The sequence below is a fragment of the Schistocerca nitens genome, chromosome 6 (genome assembly GCF_023898315.1).
Source record: "Schistocerca nitens isolate TAMUIC-IGC-003100 chromosome 6, iqSchNite1.1, whole genome shotgun sequence".
Taxonomy (NCBI): domain Eukaryota; kingdom Metazoa; phylum Arthropoda; class Insecta; order Orthoptera; family Acrididae; genus Schistocerca; species Schistocerca nitens.
Window position 1 is genome coordinate 149264943 of NC_064619.1, and position 23666 is coordinate 149288608.

Genomic DNA, 23666 nt, shown 5'->3' on the forward strand with positions numbered 1-23666 from the left:
TTTAGGTCGAATGAATGATAATACAGCTACAATAGTTTGGTTCGAGTCATAGGCTTAGCAGTTAACCTTTACCAGGTAGCCATTGCTATGCGTCAGGCGCTCCGTCCGTATTTGTATGGGTACCCTTCCTTTTTCAAGCGCTTTGTCTGGTTTGAATCGATTGCTTATTTTTCTTTGATCTGATAAGTGCTGTTTTCTTTGTTATAGGTGTTTACGTCACTCTAAGCTGAAAATGCGTTATTGTACTGTGTCATGCATTGTTTGTCACATTCTGATAATGTGTGTTTACGACCTGTCGCCGCTCACGGCATGGCTTGCTTTTGTGCGCGCTACTGCCGCTTATGATAAAAAAAAAAAAAGAGGAATTTTCTCATTAGCGAAACAATGGCAAGAGACTGCTATTTGTTGTTACTTACACTGCTGCTTTCTTTGATAATGATCAACAAGAACCAAATAATAGACTGTGTATGATAGATGTTCTGAACGAGAATTTAGCTAAAATTTTTCGCCGTTTGAAAATCTTTGCAGACGCTTCTTTTGTACATTACATTCTGCACAGAAATTAGAGTCATCTTAGATTTAAAAATCTTGTCAATTGCCTTGCTTCATTTCTGACTGTATCACTATTAGTCATAAGAATAATACGAATATAAACATGACATGATATGTATATTCTTCCGCATTTGCTGTTGTCTCACACTAGTTTCGTAGTTTAGTAGGCAGACAGGATTTAAATGAGATAGCAGCAAAAACGAAAGAATACATGGAAAAATGTTTATATTTGTATTATTCTTATGGTGAAGAGAATACAGCATGTGATTCACAATTCATAAAAGTTCCTATTAGCAACCATCTCTTCTCACAGGTAGGAAAAAATTCAGAACGTACAGTTGGCCATATTGACAAACATCCCAAACAGTCTTGCAAGTCGCATTTTCATAGTACATTGAAATGCTGCTACATTCGAAGATGAACAATACGGAATTTGTATTTACTTTGTTGGATAATGTATGAAAATGCAGTGGTCGAAACTCGGGGCAGAGAAAAAAGCTCGTCTTCCACCTTTTTTAAAATTTATTTACTGACTCAGAGGTTTTGGCGCCAGTTTTTATCTTTGTGCCTGCAAAGCATGCCTGTGTAGCGTTACATATATTCGATGGCAGAAGTTAGTTGTAGCGGCACCTACCAACATTTTTCGAAACTTCCGCTTACTTTGCACTCGATTCTAAGCCGCAGGCGGTTTTTTGGATTACAAAAACCGGAAAAAAAGTGCGGCTTAGATTTGAGTAAATACGGTATTAGTGGCACCACTGAACTTGATCCTGTTGTGCTCAACAACATGTAGACCACAGGGTGCGCAATTTTGTTCTTGGCCACAGTTTGGTGGTGGTGATTCATTCTGGTGGACAGCTGATTTGTGATTATGTCCATGTAAAAAGCTGTGCAGTGACTGCAGCAGAGCTGGTGTATGACATGGCTGCTTTCATAGGTGGCCTTACCTCGCCTCGAATAGGACAGGATAAGCCTGTGAGAGGGCTAGAGTAGGATGTGCTGTGTGGGTGAATGGGAAGATCTTGCATCTGGGTCTTCCACAGGGATATGATACCTGTGGCAAGGGGTGGTTGGTGGGAGTGACATAGGAATCGACCGCAATGTTGTGTATGTTGGCTTGGTGACACAAAACCACTTCACGCAGTGTGAGAAGGATCTTGGATAGGACATGTTAATAGATAATCGAAGCCCTGGTGATGGATACGGTTCAGCCGTTCCAGTCCAGGGTGATACTGGGTCGCATTAATAAAAACAAGAAGATTCTCCAGAGTAGATACTCAGAGCAAAAGCACACTCACCAAGAAAGTTCTCAATTTCATATGAATAAAAATTAGGAAGCATAATCTCTGACCTGGAAGTACTTTCCCCTCTATCTCTCCTCCTTATAGAGTAAGTTCTCAAGATTAGAAAGTAGCCTTCGTGAATATTATAAAAGATTATCCAACTATCATCAGCAAATCACAAACTCTGGCCACAAGAAGGGAGAAGGTGAATAGTATTAAGGAAATACAACACCGTTACAGGGCTAGTTTTGGGAAATAAATTTCAAACGGGCAGATTATGAAAAAACTGCACAATATGAAATCACGCATCAAGTCTAAGATGGGCAACATTAAAATCTCCCTAAAAAATTGGGAACAGATTGTTTTGAAGTTTTTGGACAGAGATGAGTGCAACCCAACTATCCACAGAATTCCTGGTAAGTCCCATTCATCTTTTTTTTTATGTGCTTAATGTTTTGAAATTGTAAATCAGAAAAATACTCATTTTTAATGTGTGAAAATGAAACAATGTTTGATAAAACTCATCTAATATTTAAACACTTTTCTGTGAAAGTATCACAGTGTACCATGCATGAAACTGGACAAACCTCTCCCACATTTCTGCATAAACCTGCTTTCTGTATATACTAACTAAAAATTGAATCATGCCACACACTATTATTATTTCTTTTATCTTTATTAGGAGCTTGTGCAGTACGTGCTTCCACCTTTATCATCTCTTCCCCAGGGAGTTCGGAGGTAATTGACAGAGACTGCACATTCTTCGAACCAGAATCAATTTTGCAGCTACCACAAATTGTTGCAGCAGACCATACAGATCTGATAAGCCCCGAAGTTGTCATACCTGCTCAATCACCTGTTTTGGGGAATGAGAGAATGTTTAAATGGCAGAGATTGAGCACGGAAGCTGATGTGATGGTGAATTTGTCCAACTCAGAGCTGCAAAGGCTAGTACTATTGTACCATTTAGATATACTAAAGAGAAAGCAGCAGAAATTGATGCATGAAGAAAAAAATAAATACAACAAATTGCGTAATGTCATATTACAGCACCGATTTTTATTAATAAAAACATGTTTTCTTAAGTGAATGTTCGTTTACATTCCTCATTTACCAAATTCCATATCCTCTTACAGAAATTATTCAGTACAAATTTCTTTTCAACAAAACACTATGAGTAACATAATCCAATTTGAAAAGTTAAAAAATGTATGCACTTATTTACTGTTGCGTCAGGCAAATAGGTTCACCACATCCTTGAAACAATTTTTGGGAAAGTAAAACAAAAAGAGAGACTTGTTCCTATTTCAAATGGTGTATGCTAGACAGTTTGTGCACTTATTTACTACAGTATCTGAAAATTTTTTTCCAGTTTGAATTGTTACATGTTAAACAATTTTTGTTGAAAATAAAATCGATGATAGAGAATTAAGAAAAACACTAAATTGCATTTTATTATGTAACATCAGAGCACTGGTTTTTTTTATATTTTCATCAGGAAAAAACTACTGTAATTACAAAAAATACACAAATTAGGTTTAATTATGCAATGTTTTGACAGACTCCCATACACTATAGCTGATGTATCACATTAACAATTTCCCGTCTTCTATTTGTTCCACATACACATACGTTCGCTGCTTCCTCTTCTCCCAATACTGGAAGGTGGTTTTCATTATCACGAGGTGCCTCAAAATCCTCAATCCCCTATATGTTTTTCTATGTTGTGCAAAACAAAACAGGTGTGGGTGTGTGTGTGTGTGTGTGTGTGTGTGTGTGTGTGTGTGTGTGTGTGTGTGTGTGTGTGTGTGTCGGGGCCACAGTGCGAGGTCATCAGTCCCTTGTTCCCATGAAAATAATTACACAAGGGAAAGAAGAAAAGAAAGGAGACATCAGCACAATAACAGGAGAAAGGAAGAGCCAGAAGGACAACCAACACTACTATGGACAAAACAGGAAAAGAAAACCACATAGAGAAGCAAGAAACAGGTAGAAGGCGTAAAAACAATAGAGCAAATGATCGTGGCTGGCTGACCACAAGAATAAAAAGGAAAAGCCAGCCACTCTGTGACACATTAAAACATCCACCCTCAAAGCATTAGAGTGGAGAACATAGAGGGACAAAGAACATGCACTAAAACTTATACAGAAAGATAAAACCCACCGCCACATATAAAACGTAAAACAAAATTACCCGATGAGGTGATGTCAGCTAAAATTAATGGCAACGAGTCCGGTAACTGAAGAGTCCGTCACAGGCCAGCCAAAGAAGGACAGCTCACCAAGATACGGGCCACTGTCAGCCAGGTGCCGCACCGTCACTGAGGTGGGTCATCACAGCGCAGGAGGTAGCCGTGTGTCACCCAAGGATGATGATTGGTTTGTAGGGCGCTCAACTGCGCAGTTATCAGCGCCCGTACAAATTCCCAACCTTTTCTCAGCCCAATCTCGCCACTTTCATGAATGATGATGAAATGACGAGGACAACACAAACACCCAGTCATCTCGAGGCAGGTGAAAATCCCTGACCCCGCCGGGAATCGAACCCAGGACCCTGTGCTCGGGAAGCGAGAACGCGACCGCGAGACCACGAGCTGCGGACTGTCACCCAAGGGTGGCCAATGTGGAGCTGGCAGAGAACCACAAAGTCGCTGTGAGAGGCCCGCATGGAGGACTGCCACACATTTGTGGTCTCCTTAATGGCATGCAGTTTGTTGTGTGTGCTGAGGTTATGCTATTCTGTCTCCCAAAGCTGCAAAACCTTGCGGCATAGTATTAAATGCAAGTCAGTTGCAGAGAAGCCGATGTCCTTAAGCGGTTTCCGTGTAGCTTGTTTGGCCAGCCTGTCGGTAAGTTCGTTGCCAGGGATTCCAATGTGACTTGGGGTCCAGACAAACACCACTGAACAACCGGACCATTCCAGGGCATATAAGGACTCCTGGATGGTCACTACCACAGGATGATGAGGGTAGCACTTGTTGACAGCTTGTAAGCTGCTCAAGGAGGCAGTACACAGAAGAAATGACTGTCCACGGCATGAACGGATGTGCTTAATAGCACAGGATATAGCCACTAGCTCGGCAGTGAAAACACTGCAGCCATCAGGCAAGGAATGCTGTTCAATATGTCCTTCATCGACATACGCAAAGCCGACGTGACAATCAGCCATCAAGCCGTCAGTGTAAACCACTTTGTGGCCTCAGTACATGTCAAGAATCAAGAGGAAGTGGCAGCGAAGAGCCGCTGGCTTAACTGAGTCCTTAGGGCAATGCAAAAAGTCCAGGCGAAGCCGGGGCCTACACGTACACTATGGAGGTGTATGTGAATGGATCTCAAGTATAGGTGGTAAAGGCAAGGACTCAGTTTGGAAAGAAGGGACCAGACACGAACTGCAACTGGAACCCCTGACCTGGGCCGCAGATGCGGGAGATGAAGCGCCAAGGGTGGGAAAAGGAGACAGTGATTCAGATGCACAGGAGAACTACAAACGAGTGCAACGTAACTGGCGAGCAGCTGTGCATGCCTAACCTGCAATGGAGGGACACCAGCCTCCACAAGGACAATGGTCACTGGACTCGTCCTAAAAGCTCCTGTCGCTAGGCGAACACCACAGTGGTGCACTGGGTCGACTAAATGCAATGCTGAGGGCACCACCGAACCATAAACCAGACTCCCATAGTCAAGGCAGGATTGAACAAGGGCTCGGTAGAGCTGTAACAGCATAGAGCTATCTGCCCCCAGTTGGTGCTACTCAGGCAGCGGAGGGCATTGAGGTGTTGGCAGCACTTCTGCTTAAGCTGATGAAGGTGAGGAAGCCAAGTCAATGAGGTGGCGAAAACCGGTCCTAAGAATCGATGTGTCTGCACTACAGTGAGTTGATCATCATTGAGGTAAAGTTCTGGTTCTGGATGAATGGTATGATGCCGACAGAAGTGCATAACACACGACATTGTGGCTGAAAACTGGAAACCATGGGCTAGAGCCAATGACTGCCTTGTGGATGGCTCCCTGTAGGCGCCGCTCAGCAACACCAGTTTTGGTGGAGCAGTATGAAATGCAGAAGTCATATGCATACAAAGGAGGTGAGACGGACGGCCCTACAGCTGCTGCTTGACCATTAATGGCCACTAAAAATGGAGAGACACTCAATACGGAGCCCTGTGGGACCCCGTTCTCCTGGATATGGCGAGGGGGAACTATGGGAGGCACCAACTTGGACACAGAAAATACAAAACAACAGTAATTTATGGGTAAAAATCGGGAGCGGGCCTCAAAGACACCACTCGTATAATGTGGAGGGATATGATGTCACCAGGTCGTGTCAAACACTTTTCGTAAATCAAAAAAGACGGCAACCAGGTGTGGCGTCTGGAAAAGGCTGTTTGGATGGCAGACTTGAGGGATACAAGATTATCAGCGGTACAGCGACCCTGGCGGAAGCCGCCCTGACATGGGAGCCAGTAGACCACATGACTCCAGGACCCAACCCAACCGCTGACATACCATACATTCCAGCAGCTTACAAAGAATGTTGGTGAGGCTGATGCACCGTTAGCTATCCATGTCAAGCGGGATTTTAGCGGGTTTGATCACCGGAATGATGGTGCTCTCCCACCATTGCGATGGAAAGACCCCATCGCACCAGATCCGATTGAAGATGACAAGGAGATGTCGCTTGTAGTCAGATGAGAGATGTTTAATCATCTGACTGTGGATCCGATCTGGCCCAGGAGCTGTGTTGGGGCAATGTGCAAGGGCACTGAGAAGCTCCACTCTGTAAATGGGGCACTACAGGATTCACTGTGGCATGCAGTAAACGAGAGGAGTTTCCCTTCCAGTCGTCATTTGGGAGTGTGAAAGGCTGGCGGGGTAAAACTCCGACACAGAGGCTCGAGCATAGCGCTCAGCAAAGTGCTCGGCAATCGTGTTTGCATTGGTAGATAACACGCCATTTATGTTAACACCGGGAACACCTGTTGGGGTCCGGTACCCGAAAACACGTTTGATCTTTGTCCAGACTTGGGAAGGTGACGTATGGCACCCAATGGTCGAGACATATCTTTCCCAACACTCCTACTTCCGTCATTTGATAAGTTGGCGAACGGAACCTTTTAAAGGCTATGAGGTGCTCCAGGGAAGGGTGCTCCTTATGACGCTGTAGAGCTTACCAATGCTGCTTAATTGTTTCAGCGACTTCCAGCAACCACCAAGGGACTGCCTGTTGCCGGGGGGACCCTAAAGAGCGAGGGATCATGTTTTCTGCCACAGAAACGATTGTTATAGTCACCTGTTCAACCATCACATCTATGTTACCATGTGGGGGAGATACAATGGTGACAGCAGAGGTGGAAGTTTCCCAGTCCGCTTTGTTTAAAGCCCATGTGGGCAGGCGTCTGTGGGCCTGATGCTGGGGCAGTGACAGGAAGATGGGGAAGTGGTCACTACCACATAGATCGTCATGTGCTCTCCAGTAGATAGACGGGAGAAGTCCTGGGCTGCAAATTGATAAATCAATGGTCAAGTAACTACCATGAGCCACAATGAAATGTGTGGCAGCCGCAGTATTTAAGAGGCATTTCTGCCTCACACAGTAAGCATGGTGCCACCCCACAAATGGTTATGGGCGTTAATATCTCCCAAAAGTAGAAAGGTTCAGGGTACTGCACCATCTGGAGGGAGATACACATTGCAGACAGTTATTTCCTGTGTCATCCTTATTCTGACAGCCACAGCCTCAAGAGGAGTTTGAAGGGGCACATGTTCACTACAGACTGAGTTTTTGACATAAACGCCAACACCACCTCACACTCTATTAGAGTCGCTACAGTTCCTGTGGTACCCCTTTATAGCTACGGAGGGCAGGGGTCCACATTGCCGGGAACCAGGTTTCCTGGAGGGCAATGCAGAAAGCAAGTGTTGCTGTAGCTCAGCCAGGTGGTGGAAAAAATCGCCGCAATTCCACTGGAGGATTATGTGATTGTGAGACTGGAAAGGCATGGAACATTCAATGAGGCAGTTTATGCTTCAGGGTCACCTGCTGCCACCAACGTTTTGCCTGAGCAGTCTATAACCACTGCATCTGGGGTCCAGCAAGATCTAGGTCCTCAGCAGATGCCAGAATCTCCACTTCATCTGCAAACTTAGAGCTTGTAGGTAGCGGTGGTGTGGGTGCCACCACAATTCCCTTGGTCTTGGAAACCTACTTTTTGGATTTCTCTCGCTGCTCCTTGGGTTCCCCTGGCTGGGAGGACTTCACTTATTCTGTCTCCGGGACTGAAAGTGAGCGTGAAGCCCTACAACCAGCTGCTTTTGGGCTCTTCAGCCACTGGTGGGTGTCATCTTTCCCACTAGCAGAAACCTGGGAAGGGAGTAATCCAAGGGACCCCTTCCTAGCGAGATGAGCCAAAGAAGACTTACACTTCTCTGACTCAGAAGTGGAGACTGATATCCCCGATGGTTGGGGCGGGTGTTGCTCCTGAAGTAGGTGGTGCGGGAGGGAAATGCCCCCACAGTCAAGGGGGCAGGTGTAGTCTTCTGGTTCTGAGAGGTGACAGAAATGCAAGTAACTGATGAGGTGACAACTGTTCTTGTAGTGGCGGCACGAGAGGACATCATAGCCACAGGATGTAGGCCATCTTATTTCCTCTTAGCCTCAGTGTAGCTAAGTCTGTGCAGGGTCTTATTTTCCATGATCTTCCTCTCTTTCTGTAAAATCCTGCAGTCTGGCGAGCAAGGTGAATGACGCTCTCCACAGTTGACACAGATGGAAGGCGGCACACATGGAGTATTGGGATGTGATGGATGTCCAAAATCCCGACAGGTGATGCTGGAAGTACAGAGGAAAGACATATGGCCAAACTTCCAGCACTTAAAGCACTGCATCGGGGGAGGGACATATGGCTTGACATCACAGCGGTAGACCATCACCTTGACCTTCTCGAGCAATGTGTCACCCTCGATGTCCAAGATGAAGTCATCAGTGGCAACCTGATTATCCCTCGGACCCCAATGGATGCGCCGGACGAAATGAACACCTCACCATTCTAAATAGGTGCACAGCTCGTCGTCAAACTGCAAAAGAAGGTCCCTGTGGAATATAGTACCCTGGACCATATTTAAGCTCTTATGGGGCATTATGGTAACAGATACATCCCCCAACTTGTCACAAGCGAATAATGCCCGTGACTGAGCAGAGGATGCTGTTTTTATCAAGACTGATACAGAGCGCATTTTGGACAAGCCCTCCACCTCCCCAAACTTGTTCTCCAAATGCTCCACAAAAAACTGAGGCTTCATGGATTTGAAAGATTCCCCATAAACTCTCGTACATACGAGGTACCGGGGCTTAGCGTGGCGTTCCTCCCATGGTGTGGCCAGAGAGGGGAACGATTTGGGTTTATATTTCTTAGCACTGAAGTTGGACTTTGCCCGCTTATAGACTGCTGGTGGCATACCACCAGCAAGAGATGACGTACCGCACTTCATGGCGTGTCATTCGCCCTGATACCGCCCACTCCGACCAGCGGCCCTCCCCATGGGCGCCACCCAGCCTCAGCAAGGGCCACTCGGCAGGATGGCCACTGCCAGGAGTCCCGATGCCCCAGGGAGATGGGCATCTACTCCATGGCATACGTGGGGAGTTAACAGCGCAGGCATCAGCAGAGGGATCCCTGTGTTGTCAGGGGGCTACAACCAACAGGGTACATGATGGCCCCACCACAACGGACTGGCTACAGTGTTGGATATGAGGTGCTAAGAAATGCATGGTCATCGTCGGCACAGAAAGCAACCCTGCATAGTGCAAGGTAGAAAACACACCCAGGAAGGTATCCCCGCCCAAGAGATGGAGAGTGAGCAGGACTGAGATGCGACAATGAGAAAGTGGGCTAAAAATCGCAATGCATGATGGACACGATACACCATGTAAGGCGCCCTTCCCCAATTGGCTCACTCTTCAGGAAAATTTAGAAAGATGGAGGTCAATCCCGACAGGGAACCATCATACAAAGGCCGAAATGTGAGAGACTCCTTTTAGTCACCTCTTACGACAGGATGGAATACTTCGGGCCTATTCTAACCCCCAGGCCCACAGGTGGTTTGAAACGGCGTCATTAACCACGGTGCAATACCATATCCTTCATCTCCTAAAATTAAGGCATTGCACTGGTTCTCTCACAATATATGGTAAACATCTGAGTTTGTCCATATCCTAGCATCATGTACAGACCCAGGCCATGAAGCATCAACACTCAAACATTTCACTGTTATCACTCTTCACCTGCACATTTATAGGTGAAAAGCCCTTTCAATTAACATATTTTTCTCCATGTGCAGAAGATTTCATTATAGTTATGTGAGTAGAGTCTAGGGCCCCTACCGCACATGGAAACTTATATCTCAACTGCCATTTAACTTTGGCTGCTTCTAGTTCATTAACATTTCTCAGAAATTGGATCCATTAACATTTCTCAGAAATCAGATCCACAAGGGTGCTTTTCTGTTAACCTGTCGCAGAACATAAGAAAATGTTAGAGATACTGTTGTATGGTGTATTCCCAATTCTTCTCCTATGCCAATCTGAAAGTCTGGATCTGCTAAATAACGCAAAAACATATTCATTCGAAAGGGAGCCTTCTCTTCTTGGGAAGAAAGTGATTTGTCAGCCAAATAATGTTTTCACTGTTAAATCTATATAAACTTCTACAGTTCCTTTCTTCTGGGTTCCTTCATACTACGTATATCTTTTTTTGCCTTTAAAGAAACATAAATTCTGCCATTTTCACTAAAAACACTCGGTAATGCTTAACCACAGCACAACTTACTCAGCTCGAAGTATGCTACGGAGCTCACTCACAAAAACAGAGAATGTTCTCCACTTTTGAGAAACTTTTGCTGGTTTTATTCATATGAAGTTGGAGAATATTCTTTGCTTTGAGCAACTTCCCCCACCCTTCAACCCACACTGAGAACATACTCAGGTGAAGTATATTCTCAGACTCGCTTTATTCATGTCAACCAGAGAACTTTCTCCGAACTTCTGAGTATAAAGTTTATTCTCTATTTTATTCATACGGCCCATTGGGTAATGAGGGGATCGCTCCTTTGCAGCTGATTCTTGGGGTTGATGTGAGGATTAGAGGTGTGTGAGGACATGGCACAGGAAATCTCTCTGCAGACTAGCCTAATGCGTGTCTGCAGTGACATTTGTGAGGCCTTTAGCATACTGGGCAAGAGAATACTTTATACTGCATACACGTTATCTACTGGTGAACAGGCTGTATGTGAGCAATTTTTTGCTGTAGAAAGGGTGACTGCTGTCCAAAAGCAGGTAATGTTGGTCGTTAGTGGGCTTGGTACAGACAGAGGTGTGGAGGTCAATGTCCAGAAAGGTAGCATGTTAGGTTGCAGAGGACCAAGTGAAGGAAATGGGAGAGAAGGTGTTGAGGTTGTGGAGGAATGAGGAAAGGGTGTCTTGGCCATGAGCCCATACCATGAATATATCATGTATGGACCTGAATCAGACAACAGGTTTGGGATGCTAGAAAGGTTTCTTCTGGATGGCCCAAAACAAGTTGGCGTCACAGTCTATGATGAGAAAGCAGTAGGTGAGTAGGAAAAGGAAAAGAAAATTCACCATGGACACTTTATCAGCAAAACGACAAGCTTCATGAAAAGAGTACAATGAAACAATGTTTCCTGGATCAGTTGACAGTCTGCGACCATGCTGCTGGCTTGCAATTTGGACGAATGGGAACAATATGCAGGGCGAGGGACCTAAGCTAGGTCACCCATAATGTATGCTGAAGCGGCAAATGTACCGAGGCAAGATTTTTGCTGCATTGCAAGAGAGAATTTCGTTAATTTTCTGATGTATGCAAGTAATTTTTAAGATTTTTAGATGCTGGATTAAGATACCAATTTTGGGTTATGATACCAGTTTTGTTTTTAATAAAACTACATACTTTTTTTGCGGTGTTCCAAACAGAATTTGAAGAGGACGTCTCTCACGCAACGTGTGTAGAACTTTATCAGATAGGAACAAGATAGTGCTACTAACCATTCTCCTACAAATAACTGACCTGTATTAACAAGTGATTCTTGAAAAGTATGTACCACACATTGACAGACCACGGTCACTGTTTATAAACTTACCATAGGTGGCATGGATTTTTAACTGACCAGTAGTGCATACTGTGAAGACTGATTTCCCCAGGATTTGTAAATGATGATTCACCCATAAACATCTAATATGGAAACATCTCATCACTTTGTAGCTTTCATGTGCACCATTCGAAGAAATGTGATCAGTTTTGCAAGTTACTGAAATGAAGCTGTTGATGGAGTGAAATGTGGAAAGGTAATATTGCATTGGAACAGTGTGATTGTAATTAAAGTTCCAGTTTCAAAATGCTGTACAAAAAGAATCCTGCTCAGAATGAATGATGTCAAATTGGAATAGAATAATATCGAAGGGGAAAACATTACTGGGGGGGGGGGGGGGGGGTTGAAAATTTTGCCACTAGACAGCCCTGTAAGTGACAGAAAATGCACGATAAAATATTTGGAGGACACAACTGTGCCTCAGTATGTGTCTTGAGATGCCTGGCATGACTGTCTCAGTGCAGGATCACACATTGCTGGTAAAGCCCTTTTACAAGAATGGTGACTACGCAAGTAGCTTGGTATATGTTCTGGACACTCAAGGGTACGAAAAAAGGTGTTTGTCTGACGTCTGCTAACAATCTGGAGATAACTCAAAAAGATAGGTTCTTTTGAAGTTCAGTGTGGCAGAGGGATGAAAACAACTGATCCATTGGCAGTGGAAGATGCAGCCACAGCATTGCAGGAGGGGTTCAGCGGTGTGTGAAAAAACCCCAACTTTGGACATGACTCTGAGCACAGTGCAGTAAATTCTACGAAACATTTCATTTCACACTGGTATCCATATAAAATTATGTACTCATTTTCAGGAGTTGCTTCATACTGACCAGCCAATAGGAAAACATTTGCTCTAAAATTTATTGCTCACATGGAAGTGGACAATGAATGGCTATCAAACATTCTGTGGACACGTGAAGCCCATTTTCATCTCCAAGGACATGTCCTGTCAGAATTGCAGAATACGGTCAATGAAAATCTGATTGAACTTCAATTGATACTGCTTCATTCTGCAAAGTTTGCTGCGTGGTGATGATTGATGGCATCTTTTATCATAAGGCCATATTTTTTTAGGGGAGATGGGTCCTGCTGGTCCTGTTACCTGTGCTGTCATTGGTAAACAACATGATAGGGTGATGCAGACGCATTTTGGAAATGCTAGAATAATCAGCCATCAATTCCCTGCAGCCTGGTCGCACACTCCACCTCACATTAATCCGTGTGACTTCTGGTTGCATGACTATCTGAAGGATGCTGTGTTCACTGCTCCCATTACAAACATAGCTGCGTTGAATGCACACATTGGGCAACACATTCTGAACATGACCCCTGAGACATTCTGTTTGTTGTAGAATGTGCTATTTCTCGATTTCAATTTGTGGCAGAAAATGGTGGACACCATGTTGAATATGTCTTACAGTCGTATCATGATAATTAAAAGAAAATTTTATTGGTACTTTCTATGCAGTTTTTGGCCTCAGGACAATTAAAAACCGATTTTTCCCATTCAGTATTTTAGAACTTTTCCATTGTTTTTAGGCTTACCTAACAGTGCCACAAATGTTGATTGCCAAATTGCTACAGTCAAGAACAACGTGCAGTACAGTTGGCTTAATGTGCAGCTCACACCGGAGCTATCATATTGCGATTCATCTGTCATTTGTAGTTAAAGCAATTTATGTTACACTGTTCACAGTGCCATCCATTATGAAAATTAACTTTTTTTTAAATGTTTTCCCCTTCTTATATAATATTCCACTCAAATTTGGCATCATTCTGAACAGTAGTTTTTTTTTACAGCATTCTGAAACTGGAACTTTATAATCATCCTGTAGTTTCAGAACACTACCTTCGCTGAGCCCACTCACATTGTTATAACCTTTAATCACCATTAATTGTGTGGATATTCAAACACACTCACTTAGAAACAATAGCTGGTTACATAACAACAACTCAGTATCTCTTATTCGACTGCTGTGCCATGACGTGCGGCCGACACCGTTCGTAGCTAAGTGGCGCTCCCGCGCTCAGCCGAGTTGCGGAGCGCCTCTATTGCCATTTGCGCGTACTGTCGTGGCGGCACTGTAAATGTCGTGGCACTGTCACAACACACATTGATGCTACTTATACTAACAAGTGGAGCGTGTATTTGCAAGGCTAAAATGTTAGTTGAATTTCTCTCATCAGTTGCTGTTCTTTTTTGTTGGTGTATTTTATTCTTCGTAATTCCAGAGTCTTCGAATTTTTATGTTTGCAAGGACAGACCATGAGGGCTTGGCACAACTGTGGTTCTTTTAAGCACAAAATCACACAACAGCTCAAACATTTAAACAAAATACATATTAACTTTTATGATTGTAAAATACATTGTCAAGACTGAATAATTCTATGAGATGCTGTCTTATTGTTACAATGCAGAGCACAGAGTGAAAGGCTTCAAGTGCATAGCTAAACACACAAACTCTACCTGAATTGTGTACACTGACAGAAAAATATTGCAACACTAACAAAAAATTAATATAGAATAATGAGATTTTGGAAATAAATCTGGCTAGGTAAAATATTTAAGTAATTAAAATTGCAATATCATAGGTTAATGTGAGTGTAAGATAAGCCATTGCAAGTGTGAAATGCTGGTACATTAATAACCGGTGAAATCACCATAATGTTGTGTGCAAGCATGCAAATGTGCATGTATTGTGTTGTACAGGTGCTCGATGTTAGTTTACAGGATGGAGTGCCATTCCAGCTACACCTTGTCAGTTAATAAAGGGATGGTTAATAATGGTTGTGAATGACACTGGAGTTGTCATCTGATGGTGTCCCATGAGTTCGACTGGAGACAGATCCGGTGATTCAGCAGGCCAAGGTAACACGTCAACATTCTGTAGGGCACGTTAGGTTAAAACAGTGGTATTTGGGTGAGTGTTATCCTGTGGGGATACACTCACTGGAATGCTGTTCAAGAATGGACAGCACAATGGGTTGGCTTGAATCACCATACTGAAACACAGATTTGCAGTCAGTGTGCATGGGATAGCCATGTCATAGCTGTCATACAAAATCACACCCCTGACCAAAACTCGAGGTGTAGGTCCAGTGAGTCTAGCACTTAAGACAGGTTGGTTGCAGGCCCTCAACTGGCCTCCTCCTAACCAACTCAATGCCATCACTATCAACACGCCGAACCACCTTTCATCAGAAAAACACAACAGACCTCCATCTTGCCCTCTAATCAGCTGAGGTCACAAATGCCATTGGTTTGGGGTCAGTGAAAAGCATGCTACAGGGCATCTGGATTGAAGTAACCAATTTGTAACAGTTCTCTGTGTCACAGTGTTGTCACCTGCTGCTCAAATTTCTGCTGCAGATGCAGTATAATGCACTAGAACCGTACGTCAAACACGATGGCCTCCCCTCTCACTTATGCCTGGTCTTCTTGCAACCATACATTCTCGTGACCACTGCTGCCAGCAATAATGTTCAGTGGCTACGTTCCTGCCAGGTCTTTCTGCAATATCGCAGAAGGAACAACCAGCTTCTATTACACAACTTCGTTCAAACTCAGTGAGGTGGTGTTAGTCAAGATGCCTCTAAGGTGACAAAGATGCCACTAACATCAATTCACCACATCCACTCTCAAAAGGTAACTACCACTCACAACTGTTTCAGCATTTATTTAAAGAAAAACCTGATTTGTAACCTCGGTAGGACAGTAGTTCGCAATTCTATTATCTTCTTAAAATTTCATCAAGTTCTACATTTGTTATGTCACTTGAATCTTCTTTGACAGCTCCCTCCAATCTCAAAGAAAAAGTTCACAATTCCATTTTTAAAAAATCAGTACCATAATTCGGCTGCTAATTTTAAAAATAACTTTTGTGTGTTAGAAAATTTCTCACTTTGTCCACTATAGCTTAGCAACAATCACACTTTGATATATTTAGTCATTTTGAATGTATTTGGGATGGCCTGTCTTAGCTGCCTCACCTTGTAACCCTGTATATGCTATTACTTTGGAAAGCACAAGTCTGATTCAACCGTGATTTATTCTGTGTGAATCTAATGTGTATGAGTGCAGCCTATTACCTTAAAGATGTCTTAATGTAACGTGACATAGAGTGAACTTTTCTTTAAGTATAAGCCTTCGCTGTTTTAGCACTTGACAAAATTTGGAAAACATTATGCAGTAATTATATACACATTTGGATATGGTTTTGGACTAATTTACATTTCTCACATAAACTAACACAGTTATTCATACAATACCTTTTGGTCCATATATTTTGTGACCACTAATAGACATGAGATCTATATTCATTGCATTGACATCAATGGGAATTTTTCCTGTTGCCTGAGCAGCGTCAGTATGGAAAAATACATTCTTTGCTTTACATAGTGCTCCTGAAACAAGAAAACACAAGTACAATAAAATAAACAGAAATGTCATTGTTGGCAAAGAAGTTAACAGCTGAGCCAACAAGTATCACAAACTTTTTATTCATCAGATGCATACTACCCACACATCATGCCTGATGTGCAGGATGGCCTACTTATCAGTGGCTAAAAAAACCTTTTTGCCCAGCCTCTGTTCTTAAAGGGGAACATTGCATTCTGGCACCCTGGCAACTGGACCCATAAAATTTTGTGCTAGAAATAGATATTAATCTTTAAAAAAAAGATTTATATTAAGTACAAATTAAGAAGAAATTGATTTTTAAAGCGAATATTTTTCAATGATTATCAAATGATTAAAGAATTACACGCAAGAAAGATATGTAAGAAGATATAATTTGTTATTGAATGATAATTAAATTTTGTGCTAGAAATAGATATTAATCTTTAAAAAAAGATTTATATTAAGTACAAATTAAGAAGAAATTGATTTTTAAAGCGAATATTTTTCAATGATTATCAAATGATTAAAGAATTACACGCAAGAAAGATATGTAAGAAGATATAATTTGTTATTGAATGATAATTAAATTAATAGACAACAATTATGTTGCAAAAGAATTAATGCCTGCGATTCAGAAGTCTGGCAGCAGAGACTACAGACTGTTCCATAAGACCCAAAACTATACCACAACAGAGGGCAGTAGTTGCATCAGCTGCATACCTATTAACAACAGTACAGTTCACAAAATATAGTGATCCACTCTTTTGGCAGCATCGTGAGATACCATGCTACAAAATCAGTTCTGGTGAAATGTGTTAAGTCTAATATGATTTTTTTTACTTTTTATTTATGGTGGTGGTGGTGGTATATTAAGTGTTTTGCATTAAAAAGAATTTTTTTAACAGAGCTATGCACTCAAAGACTAGTTGCAAACTTCTGTTTTCACTGTATGCTGGTACTTACATGCAGAATGGAGGAGGTACTGAAAGCTCTTGGGGAATTAAAAACTGAATTTAATACTGAATTAGGTATCAGCAATGCTAACCTGCTACGCCAATTCAGGTCTCAAAGAGCAGAGCTCACGGCTAATACAGACGATCATGGTGCTACATTCACTGAACTGAACTAGAAACTACAGTATTACTGGTGTTTATTTAAATGAAAAATTAGATAAGCAGGTTCAGAAGCTGGAAGAACATATCACAGAATTGTATACAAAAATTAGAAATAAATAATAAAAAATCTAAATTACAATCAGCCGCTTCAACTTTAAAGGGGAGTTAGGTCTGTGATTATTAAACAACGTAATTTAGTTAGGAATGAGGTTAAGAAACAATTCAGAGGTGTGACTTAGATTTTAACAGAGATTACAGATTTTACTGAATAATAATGTATTCAGGTACACCAAATCTCAGATACTACGGACAAGTTACACTTTTAGAGCAACACAAAGATTCCAACAGAGCTGCAATCTCAGGCTCTACCTTTTCAATTTTGGAGGAGTGTGTTCATGAATTAACTGAACAAAAAGTTCAAGAAAAAGCCAAGTATTCTATCAGAACACCACAATCATCAGCTGACATAAAACTAACAGAGGCACAGTTCTGAAGGTCGTGGGATAAATGGACCAAAAATGAAATACAAGATTTGTCGAAAGAGATTTAGTGATAATCGAGGGTTTCTTGTGGAATTAATATGGGAATTACATCTACAAAGTGGGATGAACTTCAAGCAATTTCCAAAATTTAAACCATAAAGGGATGTTCATCCTACTTACTTTATAATGGCGTTTTTTAAATCCTGATCCAAATGCTGTAATGGTTCTAAAAAGATCAATGTTGTCCTCAGATATTTAGAATGGAATGCTGAGAAATGGAGAACTGTTTATTTGGAAGAATTGTTTTCTTGGAGAGGTTATCAGGATAAGTTCAAGAAATATTGTTTGTCAAGTACTCATGAAATGTTAACACTTGAGTTACTAGACAGGTAGCACATTAATAGTTAGGGAAGCTGTAAGAAGTATAATGTACGGCACCTGACAACTTACAAATACTTAGACAATCCCCTAGGGAAAAATCATTTGATAGAATTGTTGGGCCACAGGTTACCCTACCACATAAGAAGTGAGCTATGGTACAGGAGGTGGTTAACTGTAAATGAACTGCTGGACTTTCATGAAAGGATCAGATATGATGAATAAAGAATGAGGGGATTGTAGTCATGAACAAATGGTCCCACTGAACAATAACAACAGAAATAAGCACCTGTTTCGTTTCCACCATAAAAATGAAACAACATACTGTGGAGCCGCTTACGTGTGGTCCTTATTTCTGGCCGGCGTAGCGTCCACGTTCGCCTCAATGGTGTTAATTTTGACTGACATAATCTTATGATTATGCGTCGTTAATGTTAATTTTTAATCTGTGACATGGCCAGAGTTTGGCTCACAAAATAATTTAATTTTTGTTCTGAAGAAGATTCCATTACTGGAATCGAAACCTAGGTAAACGAATAAAATTACCTTGCAACTGAAGGCTGAAAAAATTGTTTAATTGTTGTACATACTGTAAGGTTCAAAAACATAACAAAAATAAGACGAGTAATCCAGGAAGGTATATTGTAGGCTTCTTATAAGGTTCCAAAAGGAACAGTTCATGCCAGTAGGCAGGGTGTAATCAGATCACGCATACTTGGAGGGGGGGGGGGGGGGGGGGGGGGGATGCAGATGAAGCAGTTCAGTGTTCGCATTACTAAGATTTCGAGGGGTACAGTGAATGGACAAAGTGTTTCTATAAATACGCAAGAAGTTTTGTAAACATATTTGCTAAGTTTTGGAAGTTTTAAGTGGAAGAGACATCAATATTACATGTGTTGCCACCATTAATACCACACGGAAGTTTGAATTTTATGGTGATCTTCAACATTACTGTATACTGGAAGAAGTTATTAATTTTTGAGTTGTTAATTTCTATCGTGGCTAGACAGAATAAGTACTTTGAGACTGTGTGACATGGACTAGGAACTGTTCACTTGTGTAAAAAGTTAATAAACTGCGTTTGCATATAGTGAATTTTTATCATTTCAGAGATATGATTCAATAAAGATCTCTGTCAGAACAAGAAGCAGTGTGTAGGTCAGGTCAGGAACTTGGTAGAATTTGATAGTCATCTATATATTGCAATCAGCCGATTTGGAGTGGTGTGTGCTAAAAATGTCATGCATATTTATACCGTTATGATATGTTTTATTTAAATTGCCATATATCACACAGTATTCACTTTAAAAATATAAAAAAATTACCACTTATCCATAAAAGTATGTTGAATATTATCGCTTACACAGATTATCATAATTTTTTGAATGAATTTGATTGTGACAGTCCAAATAAAATATATTTTTTAAAAAATATTATAAATTTGACCGATTCCGTATATCCAACGCTGTGCTTCAATTTAAGAAGGCTAACTACAGATCATAGAATCTACACACATTTCTGAGTAATGTGACATGAGGGATATGAAATTTGTGTTATTAATTAGAAAGATGATAATTATTTATTCAAAGAGAACATTACAGGATTTACGTGTCTACAGTATGACTTAGCATTTGTGTTTAGGAAAACATTCCCCATGCATCCCCTTATTACATCTATTACAAACAGTTCTTGACCTTTTCCTTCCCTCACTAGTACACACAGCATCTTGACTCTTTCTTCCCTGGAAGTTTTCTCAAACCCAGAGAACCACGAGGATCATCAGTTGCATTTTTTTCTGCAGCCATTCATCTGCCAAGGCTTCAATTATCATTACAGTATATACGTATCTGGAAACAGCCTTCCTTCCTTTATTATGCTCATTGAATAATATGTAAGAGTTCAGCACCATTGTTGACATTATGTTAAAAGCTACCTTCTTCCACTAACGAAGAGTTCGCCTCTCATCCAAATACGCATACAGCATCATGTCGGATGTGTCTATTCCACCAATATACTGGTTGTACTGGTGTATTATTTCTTTTTTTCTCTCGGTACGCACGCACATGCTAGTACCAGACCTAACTTACGATAAATCTTTTCCCCAATTCCAAAGTTCTTTCTAAACTTCTCTGGCAAATATTTCCTGTTTTTTCTTACAGTGCCAGAAATGTATGTACCTAATTTATAAAGACTTTTTACAAGAGGTACTGACATGTAAAAGTTGTCCACAAAGATATGATATCCTTTGTTCAAATATTAGCCCAAACGCAGTAACTTCTGGGCAACACAGTACCCTAAGCCATGTCTTGCAATTTCAGCCTTATCTTCTTGGCTTTTGGCACCTCTGTAAGTATAAAACCCAAGACAATAGTGTGTTACAGAGTCACACAGCATCCAGAATTTGATTCCCCAACGGTGGTGGTGTTTGTTTGGCAAATACTGTAATAGGAAAGTGTGACATTTAGTGCCAACTAGACTCTCATCAATACTAAGTTGTTCATGAGGTGGGTAATGATATCTAACTATATTATTAGCATGATCTACCAATGGCTGGTACCTGATACATGGGTCATAATCAGGATGGCCTGGTGCTGGACATTTCTCACTATCCACAAGATGAAAGAATTTCATAAGATGCCTAAATCGGTGGGCAGAAAACATTTTACCAAACCATGGAAATGCCTGTGACGGTTTTGTGCTCCAGTATGAGAGCATTGTGGGCCTTTTATTGAGTCCCTTGTTTAGTAAGCAATCAATAAAACCTCTTACCTCGGTACTTGTCGCATTTTTCCATTTCTTATACGGTTTGGACAATGTAGAATGTTTGGTTATAAACTGTTCAGCTGAGTGATTTGTTTCAGTTACAATAAGATGCAGCAACATTGTAGTAAAGAATACATTGAAATATTCTATCACAGGAGATCCTGCTGGCGGCATATGTTTTGGTCCTGGCAGCTCTTGAAATAGATGTGGTAATGGCTGTAGTGTTTAAGGTGCAAGTACTTCAGTGTATTGTACATCTTCCATTTTGTCTTCACTTTCGTTCACAATATTGTCAAGTACATCACTGTCACTTTCTGAACTGTTGCTATTTTCGCTAAAACACTCTGTATCACTAGTACATTCTAAAAGTTCACAAATTTCTTCACAGTAAGTCCTCTGCTGTGGCCTAGTGTAGGTCGCATTTTTCACAAAAAGCGAAGAAAATAAACACACTGTAAATTCTTATCATGAAGAAAACCACACAGAAACAATGATAAATAAGAGTACTACGCAAAAACACGAATGTAGAATGCAATAACAGAATGTAAACATGTACTGCAAAAAATGTCAATAAACAAATGATGCAAAAGCGGAATAATCGAACGCTAGTATTTCACCGAAACGATGCTCAATTGTCGATAGCTATTGATCTACACATAGCTCAAGGCAAAGAGCATCTGTAATCAGCACGCGAACACCATCTAGTGCCCGAAGCTGTAAGCTAAATAAGATGAAGCAGGGTACCGACAAATCGGCACCCTGACAGTATTAGCGTCAGTAGGGGGTAACGATAGATCGTTACCTTGACATTTAAAAATACCGTATTTAATTCAAATAACAGAAACAGCGTTATGTAGGCAGATTCGCTGATGGACACCTTGTGTGTCCAAGCTCATAAAATAATGTGTGTTCTGCAGCAGGAGGCAGGTTCCAGGATGTAACAATAGAAAAATATGCCCACAGTTAGAAAAACGGGTAGCCCCCCCACATGACTAATTTCTACATGTGAGTGGTTACTGGAAGGAGAGAACAGTAAAAACAAAGAACAAAAAATAAAACCTACTGTGTCTAGTAACAGTTTTGGGATGGAAGTGGATTTCCATTTAGATTCAGGCGCAAGATATTTTTAATATTGCAGCAATTTATGTTAGTGATAAGGAATAAGCATGCGTGTCCAATACTATCTGTATATTTATGCTGTGAATACAACAGGCAGTAAAGGCCAACCAATGAAGGAAGAAATGAGATTACTGATAGCATCTGACACTTTTTAACAAACGTTACTAGTAGTACCACCTCTTAACTTAAGTGCACATCTCGATACAGATTGGCTACTTGAAAATAAAGAGACATTACATTTTAATAAGAATTGGGAATTGGGCCACAACTAGTCTGGAACATTGAAATGGCTGGCACCAATGTAACAAAACTATCTGATTGTGAGTGAGGTGCCTTTGTTATGATGATCATGCACTACGAAGGAAGAAAACATTCAGAGTGCAAGAGCACTTACTCAGTACACCAACACTGCTAAATATGTCTGCCACCATTTCTGAATTAAGCAAAGTTGAGACACTTAGCTACGCAATCACTAGCTGGTCTGGTTTCTTCATAAATAGTACTTGCACCAGACCACCTTTCTCAGACGTTCTCAGACAGTTTCTAGGTGTGTAAGTGTTGCTGAGCTACGCCGCCAGCAACAGCCCCTGACTCTGAGACAAATGCCATTGGCAGTACACGGCGACGCATCTACGCTGACATATGCTTCAGAAGCTAAAGGCATATGCCTGAGCAGAAGATTGTATACAAACTACTGTCATGTTCACACCACTGAGTCACCTACTGTGCGACTACCTACAGAGGATGTCCACCGCCCATGTGGGACATGTGTTCAAGTCCAGACTGTTAGCTTCCTGACTACCGTTTCACCGAACTCTGGTCCTGCCCAAGGCAGGCACACACCTTCAACATTGATCATACTGGGGGGTTCAGTTCAAGTACTGTCCTTCCCTGTGCTGTATTCTGCAGTCCGAGGTGGAAAAGTGGCCTGGACATAGGTGCCACTTATCAGCCGCACCATGCAGTCCCTGTTAGCTACTGCTGTTCTGCTGAAATCAGTGTGTGATGCTGCCTATGCATGTCATTGCCCAAGTGGTCCTGCTGAGGGCAGCTTCAGCTTCTGTGGCTCACTACATAATCTCGGGTCAATGCCCTCCATTACAGCAGCAAATACACCTCTGTGCCTAGCTAACAAGAATAAAAGTCCAATTCATTCAGGGCTGTCTAACTAACAGTTCACAGCTCAATTCCAATCACTACTACCAATCTCAACCCATGTCCACATGAAGGATGTGGTGCTTCATCCTAACCTTCATACAGCCATTTCCACCATCACGGTTTGAATCACCTCCCAACACCAACAAGCTGGTGTCAGAGTTCAGGACACTTGAGCTGTGAAATCATTGCAGCTTTCACTTGTGGTTATAACGATACAAGATTGGTGAGTGGACTTTTTGGGTGACGTTATGTCATTCTA

General features: G+C 41.6%; 1 protein-coding gene across 1 annotated transcript in view; it reads right to left on the reverse strand.

Annotated features, from left to right (window-relative positions):
• The window catches only part of LOC126262949 (cysteine desulfurase, mitochondrial-like), a 146383-nt gene that overhangs the window by 19272 nt on the left and 103445 nt on the right, over positions 1–23666 (reverse strand). Inside the window, exon 6 of the mRNA XM_049959890.1 lies at positions 16263–16397. Within this exon, the coding sequence (XP_049815847.1) occupies positions 16263–16397 (135 nt within the window). The remainder of the gene's footprint in view (positions 1–16262; positions 16398–23666) is intronic.